The sequence below is a fragment of the Denticeps clupeoides genome, chromosome 10 (genome assembly GCF_900700375.1).
Source record: "Denticeps clupeoides chromosome 10, fDenClu1.1, whole genome shotgun sequence".
Taxonomy (NCBI): domain Eukaryota; kingdom Metazoa; phylum Chordata; class Actinopteri; order Clupeiformes; family Denticipitidae; genus Denticeps; species Denticeps clupeoides.
Genome location: NC_041716.1, coordinates 7730238 through 7749434, shown reverse-complemented (window position 1 = coordinate 7749434; position 19197 = coordinate 7730238). Strand labels below are relative to the sequence as shown.

Sequence of the window (19197 nt, the reverse complement as noted above, 5' to 3'; positions counted from 1 at the left end):
CTTTGAATCTGTGCAATTATTATAATTTTTTTAACGAAATCTTTGAGCCGTTTGAAGAAAGAGATTATCTTTATACAAAAGCAGTGAATGTAACAGTCCATTTGGCGGCCACAGGGTGACATACTGGCCTGCAGCGCTGCCTCACAACAGACTTCTGAATTTTTGTAATTTACGCCATAGCCCAAGCTTTTGAAGTGTGTGAGAGATTTGAAGCCAATGATGTGATGAAACGGAGGAAAAGAGTAATAACTTGTGAACAAGGCTGAAGGAGTGATGGGGCTGCATTACAGGAAATATTGTGATGCAATGGAGGTGTAAAAGAGTAATATATTCCCGGTGCCAAAAAAAAAAAATGTATGAAAGGTAGGTGAGTTATGCTACAGGTCTCTGTGAACCTGCACCGCCTTTACAGATGCTAGCTTTAGCATTAGCATTTAGTGTTGAAGGCAAAGCAACAATGTCAGTACTGCAGTCAATCTGAACCACAGTGCCAAAGTGCATGATCCCATGAGTGTGTGTTTAATTTATGACTTTTAATATGTAATATCTCACCTGATGTCATTAGGCTGTGGCACTGGGATGAAGTGTTGGGAGAAAGTTGCCCACCACCCAAAGAAAATCCAGCAATCAGCTTTCCCGTGCTCAATAACTAACCAGTGACGAAGGGTTACAAGGCTCCCGGCTGAAAATGCATGGCGACAGCAGACGGCACAACTGAGAGTGTAGCTATTTATTCACGGGAAAAGTGTGTGTGTGTCATGGAGTGTATTGACAGCATGTTGTTTTTCAGCCTCTCCAGGTCTTCAGCTGCAGTTCCCAGTGGACAGCGGAGTGATAAAACTAGGCGAGCGAAAGTGGTTTCTGCGATACCTGGCCCTGCACTCGCTGCAGATAGATGTATGGGACAGCGAGTCCCTCCTCCTCATTGGCTCTGCTGCTGTCGAGCTGAAGGTACTGTACTGCCCCAGGCCCTGTCCCTGGCCATTAAAATGTATGAAGGCTGGAACCTTTCGGCTTGTGTACAATGTTCTCTCTCAGTTAACTTTGCACATTAAGCCAAAATGACTGGAAATGATGTTTTTTTTTTTTTTTGAAGTCTTATCAGTGCAATGCAAACCTGATAATGCCAAATGTCGATGCACACAATGATAAACACTGCATTATCATTGACTGTGTTCTTTGCATATCAGAGAAACTGTGACTGATGAGCATGTGATAACTGACCCGTTTTCATGTAACGTGTGTGTTTTTGTGTGTGTGTGGGTGGTCCACTGCCCTTTTGGGGACACTGATGCCAACACACACCTTGGAGTTTTGTCCTGTTACTATGATGAGCACATGATCACTCACTTTATCAAATTTTAATTATTAATCATTGAATGACATTCATCACTATAATGGAAAATATGACAAAACATTCAGAAGAGCCATTTGAATGTATATATGTGTGTGTGTGTGTGTGTGTGTGTGTGTGTGTGTGTGTGTGTGTGTGTGTGTGTGTGTGTGTGTGTGTGTATATATATATATATATACATATATATATATAAACTCTCTAAATAAACTATAAACAATGTGGAAAAAATAATAGCATTATAGGTATCAAGGCATAATAGGAGACAAAAAGGTATAAGCACAGTGAATAAAAGCACACATTCACAGGAGCGTAGTCCCAGCAGCAAACTCAAAAGTAGGTAAAAACAACTTTTGGAACAAAGTTACTGAAGGAAGACCCAATTCAGTTCTCAAGAGCATTGGCACATTGTATACTATTCATCTTCCACCTGAAGTATACAGATAGTCGTACCTGGGAGGGTTTGGGAACCAGAGATGCCCAGTCCAATTGAGAATGTGAAGGAGACAAAGCTAATAGTTTTCAACTGGCCCCCATCCAATGTGGTTGTGTTAATTAGCCAGGCAGTCAATAAGCTTGGCTTGAACCAGCTAACCCAACAAAAAAACTAATCCTGCTATGTGTGACCTTATTCAACAACCTTTTGGTGCTCCTTAGGCACTGATCCTGTTGTGAAATGAAAAGCTCACTTCATATGAGTGTCAACAGGAGTATTAAAATTTTCACTGAAATTACGGCCCAGATGTGTAATGGTATTAACTATCCCAATAGACTCAATTAGTTCCACATGTTGTGCCAGCCAGTTTATTTTATTATTTTGGATAAATTTGCTAATTATTTTATAATTTGTAGCAAATATCCTTGTCATTATGTGTGCGGTAGTTCAGTACAGTCTAAACTCTATATGTTTTAAAGGATTAGGTTGAAGTTGCATAGTATATACATATATACTATATATATGAAGTCTGTGTGTGTAAGTAGAAGCAGCAGCACGTTGTCCATTGAAATGCATAGTTGACTTTCTCCACAGCACTTGCTGAGGCAAGGGCGGCCTGCTGTCCAGATCACACATGAGCTGGAGGTCATCACCACAGAGTATCTTCAGGATGTCAACATGCCGAGCGGGCACCGCCCTGGGCAAAGGGCTGTGCCACCAATAAACGTATTCACCACAGTCAAAGGCAGGCTGCATGTACGGCTGGGCAATGTCGGTAAGGATTGTCCCCCACCACTTCAAATGCTGTTCTTGCAAAGAATGGGATTATTTATTCATTGTGTTTGTCAGTTTGATCACAATAGCTGCTTTCTCTCAGAGCTTTTGTGACAGACCGTTTAGAAAGGAGATTCATATTTATGTGGGCTTAAATTGTCTTCCATTTTTCTTGTGGAGAGAATTGGTTTGGCCTAATAAGGCTTGCCGGGCCTGTTTTATTTTTCAAAGGGAGATTTGGAGGGGAAAAAAAGTGCAATCAAGGCTTGCAGAATATCCATCAATCGTGTGTCTTCTGGCAGAAACGAGTTGGAATCAATTAACGTTTTTGGGGAGATAAAGTGCGAGGCATCTCCTCTCCTCTCTCTATTTGTCTCTCACACACCTTCATCTGGGATTAATTCATCTGCCTCCTTATTTGTTTCTTAATGAGAAGTAGTCATTAGCTTGTTTGAGCCAGATATTTGGAATTTACCCTCTCAAAAGACAGATGGGAGATTTTTATCGCAGATCCATTTTCCCAGGTCAAGGAGAAAGTAAATACCATGCAGAAGGGACCTGGGCAACAGCACGGCCGTTTCCACAGGAACCTTGCTGTCCACAGTTACCGTGTTATCAGTATTTATGACATTTAAACAAGTGGTGATGAAACAGCGTCATCAGTTTTTTCATGCTGCTAAAATTGTTAGACATTTTACACAAGTCTTCCCTTGAGTTAAAGGCAGGCCAGCGATTTATCTTTATCATGTCATTAGCTTCAGGAATGAACAAGTTTATGGTTTAATTTGATGCACGTCGAATGCCATACCTAATATAGAATGAACACGAAAGATAATGAAAATAATTAATACAGATGCAAACAATAATCCAGTCTTGTTGTTAATAAAGGGAAAAGTCATTAAATAATGTAATGTAGGCCCTTTTTTTCCCTCTGTGATTGTGGAATACTATCCTTTGCCTGAGGTAGAGAGAATAAAGATTTCTGGTGTTTTTTTTATTTTTTTTATTGTTTATCTGAGTTTCTCTGTTCATCTGCAGAGGCTCGATAAGCCGGCTAGAGACTGTCGGATGAGACAAAGAGCTCTTACATAATATCACAGCTCTCTTTTTTTATGTGCAATGGGGTTTCCAAATGGCCTTTGTTTACTGAAACGCTTGTCGCACCTTGAAAATCTTTTTTGGTTTTTATCTTTTTTTGATAAAGAAGTGCATGTTTTATTACATTTGGATTTGTGCATGCAGTATAAGTAAGCAGCACTGAAGGATGTCCTGCAGCAGCTGCACTGTTCTTGGCTGGAATGGATGTGGCGTGCACCTCACTGTGCGATAGAGTCGTCTCCAGCTGGGATCTGAAGCCCTGCGTTATCTCTATAGAGCGGCGGAGGTAGACTCCGGCTCCAACTGCCTCTGTGACCCCAAGTCTATTAGGACAGTCAGTGCCAACTGCAAGCTACTCTATAAAGCTGATCTGGTGAACTTGTTGGCTCTCCTTTTTTTTTTTTTTTTTTTTTTTTCAATTAGTGTCCTCTCAGAGTTTGGCTTAGTGAAGAGCCACGCCAGAGGCCAGCTCTCATCATGAATACCGGAAACTTACATGACTCCCTGTCAGCTGATTTATTTATTTTTTTTATTCATTCAAGCTATAAAGAGTATAAGACCAGGTGGGTCTACAAGGATGGTAGTGGCCTAGTGGGTAACACACTTGCCTATGAACCAGAAGACAACAAAGTCTCTGGTTCAGACCCCACTTACTACCAGTGTGTCCATATGATCAATATTGGTATGCGGAGGTAATTCGCCTGTGACCCAGATCAATGCAAATTTGGAGGAATGCTGAGATCAAATTATTACAAAATGTTGCTTTAAAACAGCAGAACAGGTGCTAAACAAAGAGTAATGGTGAACACCTGCTTCCTGTAGCCCTGGTCAGCTTGCGTTCATGGGCACTTGTGATTAGAAGTGAACTGTCTATGTCAAGGGGTCCTGGAATGCCGAAATCCATGATGTCCCTCGTCTTCATGTGAAGTGAGCGTTGACCTGCTGTAGATGCCAGTGTTCCTGGAGGCCTGTGGTGGTTTTCCTGCATGGTATACATGCCTGGGGCATAAAGTGGTTAATTTGTGCTGTGTATCCCACTAAGCCCCGAGGCTCAGGTGGTCAACTAGATTTATATATGATGGAGGGTGTTATGGCAAAAAATGTATCACAACATAGACACATATTTTCCATATCAAAAGACCAGAGATAATAAACAGTTTATTAACATTTTAAAACTATTAAAACTATTGCCCTTCTTGGCTAATAAATAATAAAAGCCTACCATCTTAGTGCTAAGTAAACCAATCAGGAGGCTCTTCTTCTAGCATGGGCTACATGAAAAGGCACTGTGATCCACCCATTTTCTCTTGGTCTTTAAGTTGTGTGTGGACTTCTCTCAAGTGCACGATGAACACGTTGCTGTTTTGTGTGCATGCTCTTGTTTGCTTGCTCTAGTTTCTGGGTTATTTTATTCAATTTCAAGCGTCAAGATGGAGCTGATCATGTTCTTTGATGTTCTTTGATCATGATCATATCATTGCCCAGTCCTAATGGAGGGTCATAATGCATGTTAAATATTATTACTGACCATTCGGTGTGAGGTCTCCTCCTCTTGAGATCGGTGGGCCACAGCCGGAATGGCCCCGTCCATAATCCAGTTGTTGTCATTTGCTAAACACATAAATCAGTGTTATTAAAGGCATTGACAGGTGAGTAAGATTGATTAATGTGCTTAAAATGGCATCTGTCAAGGGGTGGATTATTTTAGGCAGAAAGTGAAGACTTGCTGAAGTCTATGCGTTGCAGGCAGGAAAAGAATCTGAGTGACTTTGACAAGAGCCAAATTAAGATGGTTAGATGCCTGGGTCTGAGGGTCTCAAAAATGGCAGGTCAGTGAACTGGTGACAAGGTCATGGCAGCCCAAGGGCTTATTGATTTGTGTGAAAAATGAATGTTAGAGAGCCATGTGTGCACTAATTTGAAATCCACCGATCTCAAGTAGGATCAGTCAGTCTGGAAACTCAATGTTGTTTTTAACACTGATTCCGGCATCCATATATATATATATCATATATATCATATCACACACACACACACACACACACACACACACACACACACACACACACACGGGGCAGTGGTGACCTAGTGGTTAAGGAAGCGGCCCCATAATCAGAAGGTTGCCGGTTCGAATTGTGATCCGCCAAGGTACCAGTGAGGTGCCACTGAGCAAAGCACCGTCCCCACACACTGCTCCCCGGGCACATGTCATGGTGGCCCACTGCTCACTCAGGGTGATTGGTTAAATGCAGTGGACAAATTTCACTGTGTGCACCGTGTGCTGTGCTGCTATGAATTACATGTGACAATCACTTCACTTTAACACTTTAACTTTTAGCTTTAACACACACACACACACACACATATACATACATATATGTATGTATATGTATATATTATCCACCCTATCATAATTCTATAGATTTTGTTTCACTTTTGTTATTATTATTGAAATATTATCAAAAATCTTGAGACAAACAAAATGACTGAGGGGATGTCCCCAGTCTGCTTAATAGTAAATTTCAATAACTTTGCTAGCTGTATCCTTGAACATTTTTACATTTTGTCTCCTTTATGTGATTGACCAACAGAGAGAAGCACACAATTGTATGTAAATCTAGAGCAAGGCATCTGGTTTTTATGCAGCTAAAACAGAGACGTTCATGTGATTATATTGACATCATACTGGCAGCGTTACATAATGACTTTCAGTGTCTAGGCTATACATCAGACATTAAATTTAAACCTTATGACTTTCAGGAATGGATAATGCCTGGCATATATCCAATGGGCATAGAAACCACCTTTCAAAGTTTCTGGTTCTACAGGACACAGGACATCAATAGCATCTGTTTCGGCTGGATGACAGGATTCTTGTTGGAATGAAATATATGGTGCTAATTATGTGTTGTCATTTTATGGTACATTTAAAGGGGCTATTTTATCATCCACTGTCTCTGCACATCACACCGGATTTCTGGTTTCTGGTTTGTGTTGAAAGGTCAAACTCATTCACCCCCATTACAGCATATCCCGCTCCTCTTGTCACACCACTAAACGTATAAAACGCTGTCGCCTGCAAAAGCCACAAAGTGTAAAATTTTGATGGTTATTCACTCCTTCACACTAGTTTGTGTCCTCAGGTACTTTCTTTTACAGTTCTGTGGAAAGAAAGCAGGGAAAAATCCCTGACCTCTGTCAGCTGGGTTGGAAATGCTGCAATTAAGTAACAAAGTTCAGTGCTGAATACATGTTCATGCTGCTTTTGATTTTAAAAAATTAAAAATCTTATTGATCCGTCTGATGCTGGGACTTAATGTATTTTCCCTCAGGGGCATGAAAAACGGCAAAGTATTTCAATGAGATTTTAATTTCTCAATGCCAACATCAAAAGCGTTGCCATAAATCCTATATTTTGTTGATTTTTGTTTGTTACACATTATTGAGCTACCTGAACAAAAAAGTAGCACAGTAGTGCTGGATTTGTGATTTGTGATTATAATAGTTACAGGGACAGTGTCTTGCTCAGTGGCTTCTGGTTCATAGGTGAGTGTGTTACCAACTAGCCTACTACAACCATGATATGAAACTTGACCGGGGTCACACCTGAGACTAAAAGGTTTTATTATTCTCCTCAGTAAATGCTGTATTATGTATTATAAAGTTAATTGTTAGAAATCACAAAAAATGTCTGAAATTATATATTAAATTATTTGAATATTACTAAATAGATTTAACATACAGAAATATGACTTTTGAAAATAATGCTGATTCACAATTTTTTTATACAATTGCAAAGTCAAATTACATTTTCACAATATTCTCTTTTGTCACCTTTTATGTACAAATCTGACAAATTCACTGTCAATCTCCACTGTACTGTACTTCCTGTTCACGGTGACATTTCTAATCCAGCACCATCATAACAGTTTCATTTGCTTTCTGAACGTGTAATCTCATATTTGATTTTGCCCAGTCTCTGTACAATGCCATCATTTGTTCAAGAGACCTGAGATTCTTTTCTGGATTCTTGTTTAGGTCGACCCAGCAAAAGACGTTTGGGTCACAATACAGCCCTCCCCCCATCACGTTCACACGTGGTCCACACCAATGATGGATTAAGACAATTCTCTGGGGGAAGCATCTCTGCCAAAAATACATTCAACAGAAATGGTAGGAAAATTTTCATCGTTTTTTTCATCTTCTCCCTCGTCAACGGTGAACCCCTGAACCTCTCATTGAAGATCCATTCGGTGTGTTTACCTTTTTTTGAGGGAAAAGATCAGTGCCAGGCGTGGAGTGGGCCTGTGCCCTCCTCTATCTTGCAATTGAAGGAGAGCTGATGAATGTGTAATAAGCAGAGCCGGAAGAGTTTACTGCTGAGCGATCGCAACAAGCAACTTCATAAAGCTGGGAACCTTCACCTCCTTTGCTTTGATCTCCAATTTGCTTGATCTCTCTTCATTTGCTCCAGTTCTCATTTCCAAGCTAATTTTATTTTTGGTCGTGCTTTGATGCAAGGTGTTTATTGTCAGATGAGTTTTAGGTCCATTGTGTTGGAAAAGTATCTGCTGCTCTTCATATTAGGAACATGAGACAGAGAGGCGGAAGTATGGGATCTCGGTCCCAAGTCTCTTCGGTCTCTAAAACAATAAATGTGCTGCCTTCCGTCTCCCTGAACAACGCGAGCACATGCTGTGTCCCATTAATGCTGTGCACTGATCAGTGTTTGTGGCGGCATGGCTGTGCACAGTGCGGAATGTGTCACGGGCGCAGCGCCTGGTGGAGACTGACGGGGACCTGGCCTCTTTGCTTCGGAGCAAGATGAAGGAACGAGCCGGGCCCATCACGCTCAGGGACTCGGAGCAGGAGGAGATCCGTCAGAGGAAGCTGGCCAGGATGATGGCGGTGAGACAGTACGAGCAGCAGAGGGACGACGCTGGCACCCAGATCAGGCCCAACACCAGCAGCATGGTGAGACGATGCCTGTCCTGGCAAAATAAGCCTCGAAGATGTTAGCTGCCTCTCACGGGGCATCTTAGCTTGGCAGCCCTGAAAAGGCTCCTCTCTCATCCTGTATACTCACAGCTTCATGGTGCAAGCCTAAAACAATGAGGGGTACAGCCCGTCCGGCATGTGTGGCTGTTACAGAGCCCTGGTCGCCAAAGCGACCAGCAAAGCAACCAAGCCGACGGTGCAAACCAAGCTCTTGACTTGCGCCTATGTTTGTGTGCAAACACTACACAAGTTAACCATATAAGCCATGCGAAGGCTTTTAAATATGTTCAATTTATCTAGTATTGCATATTTATTTCTAGGAGATTCCTCTTCAGATGAAAAATGTGAATGGGTATTCAATTGATTCAATGACTGATCGATTTATGATCAATTAACAGGTTATTGTGCAATTAATTGTTAACCAACTCGAGTTGTCTCAAAGAACACAGGGCACGTGCTCATGTTCATTTTTGTAGACTATATTTTTTATAAAGCTACAAACATAGTTAGATCTCGGTCCCATTTGCGGCCATTTTCTTTTTACATCTCCAGACACCTGTGTTGTAGGATTGTGGAGGCCTTGCATCCATCCGCAGCATATCCATTATACTGCATTTAAATCCAAGATTAACGAATAGCTGGGGTCCTGAAAATTAGATTTAAGGAGAAATTTAAGTCATCTATATTTTGAAAATGGAAAAGGCTTTTTACAGGAGTAACCTTACAAGGCAGCTGACGTAAAGTGATGAAAATGTTCCTGTCCATCACAATTTCCCTTGAAAGGGTCACCTTTAGATGAGGGTGAGTCTGCTTTAATCCCTTGTTTTATAATGAAGAATTTTACTTCTGTGTGTGTGTGTTTCCTCACAGTGGCGTCGAGAAGAGCGTCTCCAGTTCTCCAAGGACCTGCAGCTGATAGAGGCTTACCGCGAACGCAGCAAAGTGGAGGGCATCACTAACATGCTTAGTAAGGTCATCACCACGGAGCACACGGTCTACGCCACACTGGGCACAATAGAGTTCTTCGAGTTTGTGCTGAAGAATCCCTTCAACGTTCAGCAGACCATCACCATCGAGTCTGATGACCCTGAGCTCAGGTATTATCTTGAAAACTTATTACAGAGCTTGCTGTGTCCTTTCAGAGTTCCCATTGCTCTTATATAAGATATAAATAAGTCGTTCACCAAAGTGACATCCATCATATATCTCCCTAAATAATTCAGCCAAACACACAGATCGTCGTTTGAAGGCAAAGCAGAATACTTGCTTAAGTATTATGAATGCATTACTTTGTGATTTATTATAGATAGGGAGTGTGGAACGTCCACCACCATTTTCCCTCTCACTCCTCGTAACCCTAATTCTACACCATAAGATTCCTCAAAAGCCTGTAGACTGGGCTTAGTTACCCTCCGGAATATACAAATATATTTTTAATACGCTGTGCACTAATTACTATAAAAACTGCAATTTACCCCCAAATCTAACAGTTTTACAATTTTTACTGTATTTTAACATTGTAAGGCATACTGAAATTATATGCATACAGTACAATGCAGAAAGGCTTTTTACCATAATGCCTGTGCAATGTATCAATTACAAACAGCGTGTATCCATCATGTTAATCTGTTAACCACTTCTGCATCACCCCTGATGCACCGTAAATGTCCAATATGATGCACCTCTGACTTTCCAAAAAAAGACAGAATGATCCAAACTGTTGTGAAGTGCAGAGCGCTGTGACCTTTTTCGTATTATAAAACAGTTGCGTACCTCCCACGGCCGCCCCTCTGGTGCAGGAGAGTCACGTCTAAAAGGATCAGGCACCCGGGGTGGCGTTGCGCTGCCCTGCTGCTTCCCCTGCTCCTCGCATTCTGACTGCAGCCGATAACGCGCGATAATGGCGCTTTGTTAGCGGAGGGCGAGGTGCGGGGATGCGCCTGGATTAATGGCTCGCACCCCTAAATCTGATATGGCGACTGGTAAACAGGGGACAGAGGACGCCTCGCCGTTAGACGAGCATTGAGCAATCCGCTCAGGCCTACCCGGGATTTGCATACTTCATCTCGATAAACAACGGCTGGAGTGCGGCTCGGGCATTAACATGTCCTGAAGACTCCGCCGCCTTTAATTGGGGATTAGGAGGCGAGAAATAAGACACACCGCCGGTCGGACCGTTTTTTTCTTGCTCAGGGATGGTTGTCATGAAAAAGTGTTTCTAATGATCCACAGCCCGAGGAGGAAGAGCTTAATGTTCACAACACTCCATCATGAGCCTACTGGGGAGGCGTAAAATTGCCAGCAGATCCGGTGCCTTTAACACACTGGAGGAACAAGCTCGCAGATTTACGGTGTTTTTTTTTCGGCGTCTGGGGTCCCAGCGCCGTATGTGTTGTGCTGCGTGATGCCACTAATTACACAGTCATCAGGCCCTTAATATCGCAAAAATCAGGTGCACTAGTGGCGAGTCAACTGTCACAAACATGCCACCGCCTGGGACGGCTCCGGCTCCACTCGTGAGAAGCTCCCTCTCCAACGCGGGATGAGTTGGATTACCGGCGTTACCGGGATGGATCCCACGCCCCTCCACCGCAGATGCACTTTCCCCTGGAGGCTCTCACACGTCTATAAACAGGCTCGCCGGAGAGCACGGCGCTATCATAAGCAATGCAGCCTGGGCTGGAGAGGCGCGTTCTGACAGCGGCGCTCTCAGAGCACTCGGAAAGGATTTGCCGGCGCGTCCCTTTGATGTGCGCTACAAAGGGAGCCGGGCCGGCCCCACGGGAGAGAACGTGCACTACACCTGTTGCCTCGCATTTAGCGCGACCACACTGCCGTGGCCAGCCTTGGGAGCTACAGGCTGGCAGAGACGGAGGAGGGAGAGAGGGAACACTCTAGGGGCCATCGATCACACATCACGTTCTCTGTCGCTCGCTCACACTCCCCGCACTTTTTGTTTCTTTCGGTCTACCTTGTCTTGAAGTGCTCATGCTGCTTTTTTCTTTTAAATATTTAGATGCTCTGCATTTACACATGGTAAGCGTGCATATGTTTGTGTGCTGAAGGTGAGGTATGGAAATTGGGGGGCAAGCGTACACCAATTTGGGTTATTTCGGTAACCCAGCGCTGGGTCAAAAAGGGACTAACCCAACGCTGGGCTATTTTGACCCAACAAGTTGGGTTACACGTTTAACCCAGCATGCAGGGTTGTGATTTTTAACCCAACTATTGGTTAAAAATGACTACGCTGGGTCAGAAATGTAATCTAGAAACTTACTAAAATTACTAAAATAAAAACAATTCTACAGCAATACATACTTCAGTGCTGAAATTCAAGGGTGTTTTTCCACTTGCATCCCATAAACAAGGTCTATTACAAATATTGTAGAGAACCCCCTTCTCTTTTTCTATTGTTGCATATATATGCACAGCAATTCATTGGCAAAAAATTTAAATCAAAATGTTTTCACTGACATTTCACTAGCATTCTCAATTTACATATTTATATACAAGAAGAAAATGTTTTTTTTCCTTTCCGACAAGTTACCGTGTCATACACCATAACACCTCAATATACTTTACCTTCATGCTTTATAGTACAGATGTGTTGCAGCTCATCAGATCTTTCAAGACATCTCTAGACTGTTCAGCTGAAGCACTGGCCTAAACCTCATGTTCCTAGAGGTTAAGGAAGCAGCCCTGTAATCAGAAGGTTGCTGGTTCGAATCATGAACCACCAAGGTGACACTGAGGTGCCACTGAGCAAAGCACCGTCCCCACACACTGCTCCCCGGGCGCCTGTCATGGCTGCCCACTGCTCACCAAGGGTGATGGGTTAAAAGCAGAGGACACATTTCGTTGTGTCACCGCATGCTGTGCTGCAGTGTATCACAATGATAGTCACTTCACTTTCACTTTCAACTTTCAGGTTCTTGCCTCAACAGAATCACCAGCAAATCATTTCCTTATTGCTTTTTTATATATATTTTTGAGAATGCAGGAAGCATTGTGTGCCAAATAAAGAGTTTGACTGGTCATCCCATCAAAAAAAGTACTGACGTAAGCAAGAAAGAATGACTGGGTCTATGCGGGATAGTCTGGCATGGCTTGTACTGTGTAAGACTGTTTAAAGACTGTGTTCCTCGCTATTGAGGAATTTACATACCCCGAGGTGGAAGCTTTGAAGTTAACCTCCTATCCCCTTCTTCCCCATTTCATCTACATATTTGCGCATGAAATTTCTACTAAGAAAGAAAGCAAATATTTTTACTCATTGTGTTATCTTTTTATAGCATGCTCCATGGAATTTTACTTCTTTTGACTCAAAAGTTTTACACTTTCCAGTCCTGCTGTTTCCAGGCTCACAATGTGCTGTCTTTTTTTTTGTGTGTCCTAAAATGAATGAAACTCTAGCAAAGCCCTTGAAAGTCCTCAAGCTGTTCTATCTCACCTCTCTTTCTTTCACCATGTCTCTACATTTTGTTCAGTGTTATTGTGAGCACTGAAGAGTGGAGGTATCTGAAGGAGCTGAATAAAACCTCCACACCCTTGGAGGAGAACATGTTTCACCTGAGAGAGAACAGTTCAACCCCTCAAATCTATCTGCGGCCCAAAGAGTCGGTTAATATTCCTCTCAAGTACCAGACCTTCATCTCTGGACATGCCATTCCCACACAGGTAAATAAATGAATTGTGTTTCCAAAAAGATGTACAGGTAGTTGACGAAACCAGAAAAGATGACTGGAGCATCTCATTCGTGGGGCTGTTATACCTGCATGGGGGCATTAGTCCTCCAAAGGGCCTGTTCTTGTGAGTGGATCACCTCTGTCCACCAATGACTTCTTGCTATCCTGATGAGAATGTTGTATTACATCTTGAACATGTATGACTGAATCAATCTACAGTATCACTTACGAGCATGAAGATTATTGGTATACAATGATACCGTATGACCTTCAGTCTTATATGAACCAACATCACGATTGTTATCTAGCTTTTTATTTATGTTTAAGAATTGAGGAAGAAGAAATAATTGCTCTTTAAATAATGTTCGTGATGGGGGATTATTTTAACAATTACATCAGTTGAGACAACCATACTCCAACAACAACAACATTTATTTCTTTATAGCCCAAAATCACATACAGTATGTCTCAATGGGCTTTGACAAGCCCTACATTTGACACCCTTCTGCACACAAGGACAGCCTAACTAGGGTGAATTTAACTTTGTCTGTGTCTGTGCCTAACAGGGCGACTCTGTGATAAACTGGACTTTATAATTGACACTGCATCAAAGTGAAGTGAAATGAGTGTCTAGGACTTTAACAAAAAGCCAGAGAAAACAGATAGGTTTTGAGATTGGATTTAAATACTGAGACTGTGTCTGAGTCCCGGACACTGACAGGCAAGCCGTTCCACAAGTGCGGAGCACTATAGGAGAAGGATCTGCTCCCAGCTGTGACCTGTACTTTTGGTACCAGTAGTGACCCCGCACCCATTGATCGAAGGGGGCGTGGCGGGTCGTAATGAACCAAAAGTTCACTCAGGTATTGCGGGGCGAGACCATTTAGAGCTTTATAGGTTAAAAGTAGGATTTTGTAGTCAATCCTAAATTTGATGGGTAACCAGTGCAGTGATGTGGGGTGCAAGACTGGGGTGATGTGGTCAAATTTCCTAGTTCTAGTTAGAACTCTGGCTGCAGCATTCTGTACTAGCTGGAGTTTACTCATGCACCTACTAGAGCATCCAGACAGTAATGCATTGCAGTAAACGAACCTTGATGTCTGATGGCTCCAGATATTTTGTGTTCATATATAGATGTGTCAAAACCTGTGTGCTTTGCATGCTAACATACTCAAATGATACACGGGTGTCTTGTGTCAGTTAGGAACCTCCTTAGTGTACCAATAGAAATGCTGTCAGTCTTGTTAAATTCAATCCCTAACATTTCACACAGAGTGACTATGCTCAGTACTATTTCTGACCTTTTTTTCCATTTTCTATCAGATAGACTTTTGAGGTCTTCTATTGTTCTTCAGTATTGTCTTGAGAAAGCGAAGGAGGAAAAAGAAAGAATAATTTGTTATATCCTGTTTATTTTACAGGCACCCAGCAGTTTGAGGAGTGGCAAGAGCCCACAAGTGGCACAGAAGCAGCAGACGAACACAATCCAGGCCAAATGCATCAAAGTAAGTGTTGCACTCCTGCCAGATATGCTTTGCCTTCGTCTCCAGGCCAGGAGGAACCCCTCCTTTATCCAGAACACGATTATTCCTCGGCCAAAGTTCACTGTATACTAAAAGAGTGGATTTTGTGTTGTTATCAGTTCTGGCACCCATCACCACAATCAATGAAACATCTAATAGTTAAAGTTAGAAACTTGTGACTAGCTGTCTCCATGTACAATTTGTGTTATGCAGTTTTATAGAAATACAGCAAAGGTCATTTATTGACCACAGCACAGCTGCTGATTGGATAAACAAAAATAACATGTAAAACCACAGCAGCCTCTTATCTCTATCTATGTTCTTTTAGTCGGAAAATGGCTATTGATGAATGGGATCATGGGTGATAAACTGAGAGCAACAGATGGGGTACAGTCTGTAAAATATGTCTATAAAATTGGCATAAATTTCCTAGAAGTGTAGGTACAACGAAGGTGTTTCTCATAAAATGATTATAATTCATGAATTTTGAGTACTTTTTTATTGGCTATTATAAAACAGTAAACAGAGACCGAGGCAAATAAGTGGAGAGTTTTAAAATTGGTGTGCAAACTCCAGATTTCATCACAGGTATATAGAACTTTGTTGGTTCTGGGAGTAGGTGCTGCCATAACTGCTAAACCAAAGTGTTACAGCCCATCTGTGCCCATCAGTAATAAATGCTGCAGCCCCTGCCTGCTGAGGAAGCTGCGTCTTAAATGAAGCATTAAATGTGGAGACCTGCAACCGTCCACTGCTGTTTCTATCAGACTGCGAGCTGGCTGGAACACCGATTTAGAGACTTATTCATAATTCATGACTATGAGCAAAATGTGGCATATGCGCTTCTCAGCTATTTCACCATCTCTATCTAAGTCGTAAAGAAAAGTCAGAGAAATCAACCCGTGTCTGTAACTAATAGAACAGTCCTCCCCTCTCCTGTTCACATTATTCACATTGAAGCACTATGGATTTTAACCAGGGGTTTAATAACTCATATTAAATTGGGTTGTTTATATCCTTAATTTAGTAACTAGAATGCAAATTCTACATCATTGTGATGGTTTGACTGTTATTAGTATGACAGATATATATCATAATTATGTAACTACTATCAAAAAACACTTATCAACCTCAACATCAATCACTAAAAACCAATTTATAATTGTTTAATACTACATTTTATTAAGTAAATAAGCACTTAAACTTCAGTGCTTGTAAAATGTCCTTGTATTCAGAGATTATTCCCTAGGTGTTTTCCTGTCTGTGACATCACAGCTTTATGTGTCAATGGTTTTTGTTGCATGTGCTGATAGTGTGTTTGGTGTGTGACTATGCAGTGTGAAACAGGACGCTGTGGGATGAACCGCCTCCGGGCAGTTTGGGTCAGGCACACACACAACAGTCATAATGCAAGACGCACACTCCCCAGAGCTGCCACTGCAGCAGCCAGCACAATAACAGCGAGGTACCATCCGAGGACAAACATTTGTTCTGCAGAATCTGACATTACACCTTGCAAATGTCAAAATGTTGAGCGAGTGCTGTGAACTTTGGGTTTCCTGCTGCCAAGCGCATGTGCCATGCAGAGGGAGGGACCCCTGCACAGGTTCAGAAAATGGAGGAGAGGCTGCATGTCCGTCTTATTCACACTATTGATTCTTTTGTATGTTTTGTATCTGAAGGCCATTTATTGACTCTACTATTGTGGCGTTTCACTGTGGGGTCACAAACCAGAACTGGAAGTGAACTGGAGCTGCAAACTTAATCTGAAAAGAGTTTTTATTCAGGTTAATTATATACAAACTCCAAGGTATCAGTATTATGATTAATAATTCACATACATACACTTTGAAAGATAGATATGGTGAGATTATACTGTTTAAACCAGTGTACAATTTTTTGCATATAATACATTTCTTGATTGTTAGACTCTCTCACTATGCCTTAACATAAGTTTCTTTCACACTCAAATCCAGAAACCTTTGCTTTCAGTTTCACTGGTTCATTTTGGTTCAGACTTCAGGATTTATAGTTTTGTAATCAAACAGGTAAAAAGTTCATTTCAATCCCCTGCATTTCCACAGGGGTGTTACTAGCATTTTTCTGACTGACCAATGAATAGAAGCTGCTACTCAGCCACAGTGGTAGTGATATCTGAATGTATGATATTTTAATTTTTCACCGTCGAGAATAGTGATACTAGCAAGATAAATACAATAGTAAGATACATATTTTTTCAGAACTTTTAAATGTGATCAAGTCCAGGATTTAGATTTTAAATTTGTTTTCATCCACATGTGATTTTACATTTATATTTTTGGCATTTATCAGATGCTCTTATCAAGAGTGAGTTATGATCAGTAGTTACAGGGACAATCCCCCTGGAGACACTCAGGGTCTTACTCAGGGACACTATGGAAGTAAGTGGGGTTTTCACCTGTGACTTTGTGGTCTTCTGGTTCATAAACGAGTGTTTTAACACTAGGCTACTAACACCTTGCAAATAAACATTCAGCATGATTTTTTGGCCTATATTGCTAATGATATACGACAAGTATGATTTTATGTGGTTCTTTTATCAATTTACATTAAAATACAAACTTTCAGATCTCCGCAAAGGAAAAAAAAAAACGTGTGTTTTAAATGAGAGCAGGGTCAGCTCTAATGCGGGTGGGGTGAAGTGTCTTTGAAGTGGAAATGAAGCTTGGCGTGTGGGGTTCTCACGTTCAGGCCAGCTTTCTGCTACCCCCATCCTGCGATAAGAGCCTTTTAATGTGCAAATATCTTTTGGTTTGAGCCTGGGAGTGGGTTTCTCGCTCTAGTGTGGTCTGCTAGGCTACTTGTGTGTGTGTGTGTGTGTTTCACAGTTTTTACCCTGAGGGCAACTCTATGGTTATTGCTACATGCCCCCCCACTGAGAGACCACGCACGCGTTTGCATGTGCATGCCAAGCAATTATTTCACCGTTGTGTTAATTAAATAATACATATTGCAATGTCACTTTGTGATAAGCATCTTCTAATCGCTTCTGCTGTCTACATTTAAGATGCAGATGTTGTTGCACCACCTGGGTGCTGGTGTGTAATTTGTCATGGGATTTGCATTATGCAGTGTGTCGTGATAACGGCAGTGAACATCGTTGTCGTGAATGGCAGTGTGCTGCTCAGTAGCTCTTCATCAGCAGATCTTCTGGAGGTGCTCCTAATCTAGTTTGTTTGAGATTCACGCAGTACATTCTGCCATCAACTTTTATTTCGGTTGCGGGGTGTGAATTTGTGCTGATTATTAAAAATGTATCAGTTAAATACATCAATAAGGATAACGATTGCATCATTAGTCTCTGCAGCAGTCACTGTTGTTGGGTTTCTGGTAATAAAGTGGCCTTAATAAATTGGCCTTTTCAATGATTTAGAGACCGGATCCAAACCATGCCACCTGGAGGGTGCAAAATGATTGAGATGCCCACCAGCCTTGTCATGTGTTAATCAACAAAAGTCCCTGGAGTGACAGGCTATTTCTATTACACAGTTTCACAGTGCAGCAGGCCGCCACCTTTCCTGTTTCCGTTGGATGGCAGCACAAATGTGGGCGGGGAAATAAATAAATAAATAAATAATAATATATAGAATTTTTTTTCAGCCATAGCTGAAATAATTATGTGACAATGCTTTAACAATCTGTTTTAAATAGATCATTCAGTCCAGAAATCAGGCATACATCACTGCCAACAGTGTGTTGTGATTTATTGTAGCCTCAGGTGGAATCTCTTAACCTGATCCCAAAGGATAAGGTGCTTAAAAAGGAAAAAAAAACATCTGTAAATTTCAAAGATATACTCGAAATCTAAAATATGCACTTGTATTACTTTATTATTTCTCTTCAATGCTGTTCAAAATACTACTCTTATCTACTCAGATCAAGTCAAAGTGTGGTAAAAAGACCCTGATTTTTTTTGTCATGGCTTGCATCCTCTCTGTAAGTTGATTTTTTTTTTTCTTGCAGTATATGCTTTTATGACAGTGTACTGTATGTGCATTTCTTGTAAATTGTTTTGCATTTTATTGTGATTTATTTGCCCTCAGTCTACAGGTTATATTTGGTGAAATAAGCCTAAAATTGCTCACTTCTATTCCTAACATATTCCGCAATGCATAAAGTAGCATTTATTAGAATGCCTTTATAACCTGGGACTGAAATGTATTGACAGACCAGTGGGAAAAGTAGGGTGCCGTGCTGCATGGCAACACATAATTTTTTGCTTGTTTGTGAATGCTTTGCATAGATTTCCGTCAATTTGCAACTGTGAATGAAAATCTGGTGAATTTCAGTTCC

The 19197-nt window shown here is 41.5% G+C and overlaps 1 protein-coding gene across 2 annotated transcripts in view; it reads left to right on the top strand.

Annotated features, from left to right (window-relative positions):
- The window catches only part of nphp4 (nephronophthisis 4), a 73892-nt gene that overhangs the window by 45608 nt on the left and 9087 nt on the right, over window positions 1–19197 (top strand). For both annotated transcript variants that reach the window (XM_028993452.1, XM_028993453.1), the window contains 7 exons: window positions 791–951; window positions 2382–2562; window positions 7698–7832; window positions 8413–8633; window positions 9528–9754; window positions 13145–13334; window positions 14764–14847. In XM_028993452.1, the coding sequence (XP_028849285.1) occupies window positions 791–951; window positions 2382–2562; window positions 7698–7832; window positions 8413–8633; window positions 9528–9754; window positions 13145–13334; window positions 14764–14847 (1199 nt within the window). The remainder of the gene's footprint in view (window positions 1–790; window positions 952–2381; window positions 2563–7697; window positions 7833–8412; window positions 8634–9527; window positions 9755–13144; window positions 13335–14763; window positions 14848–19197) is intronic.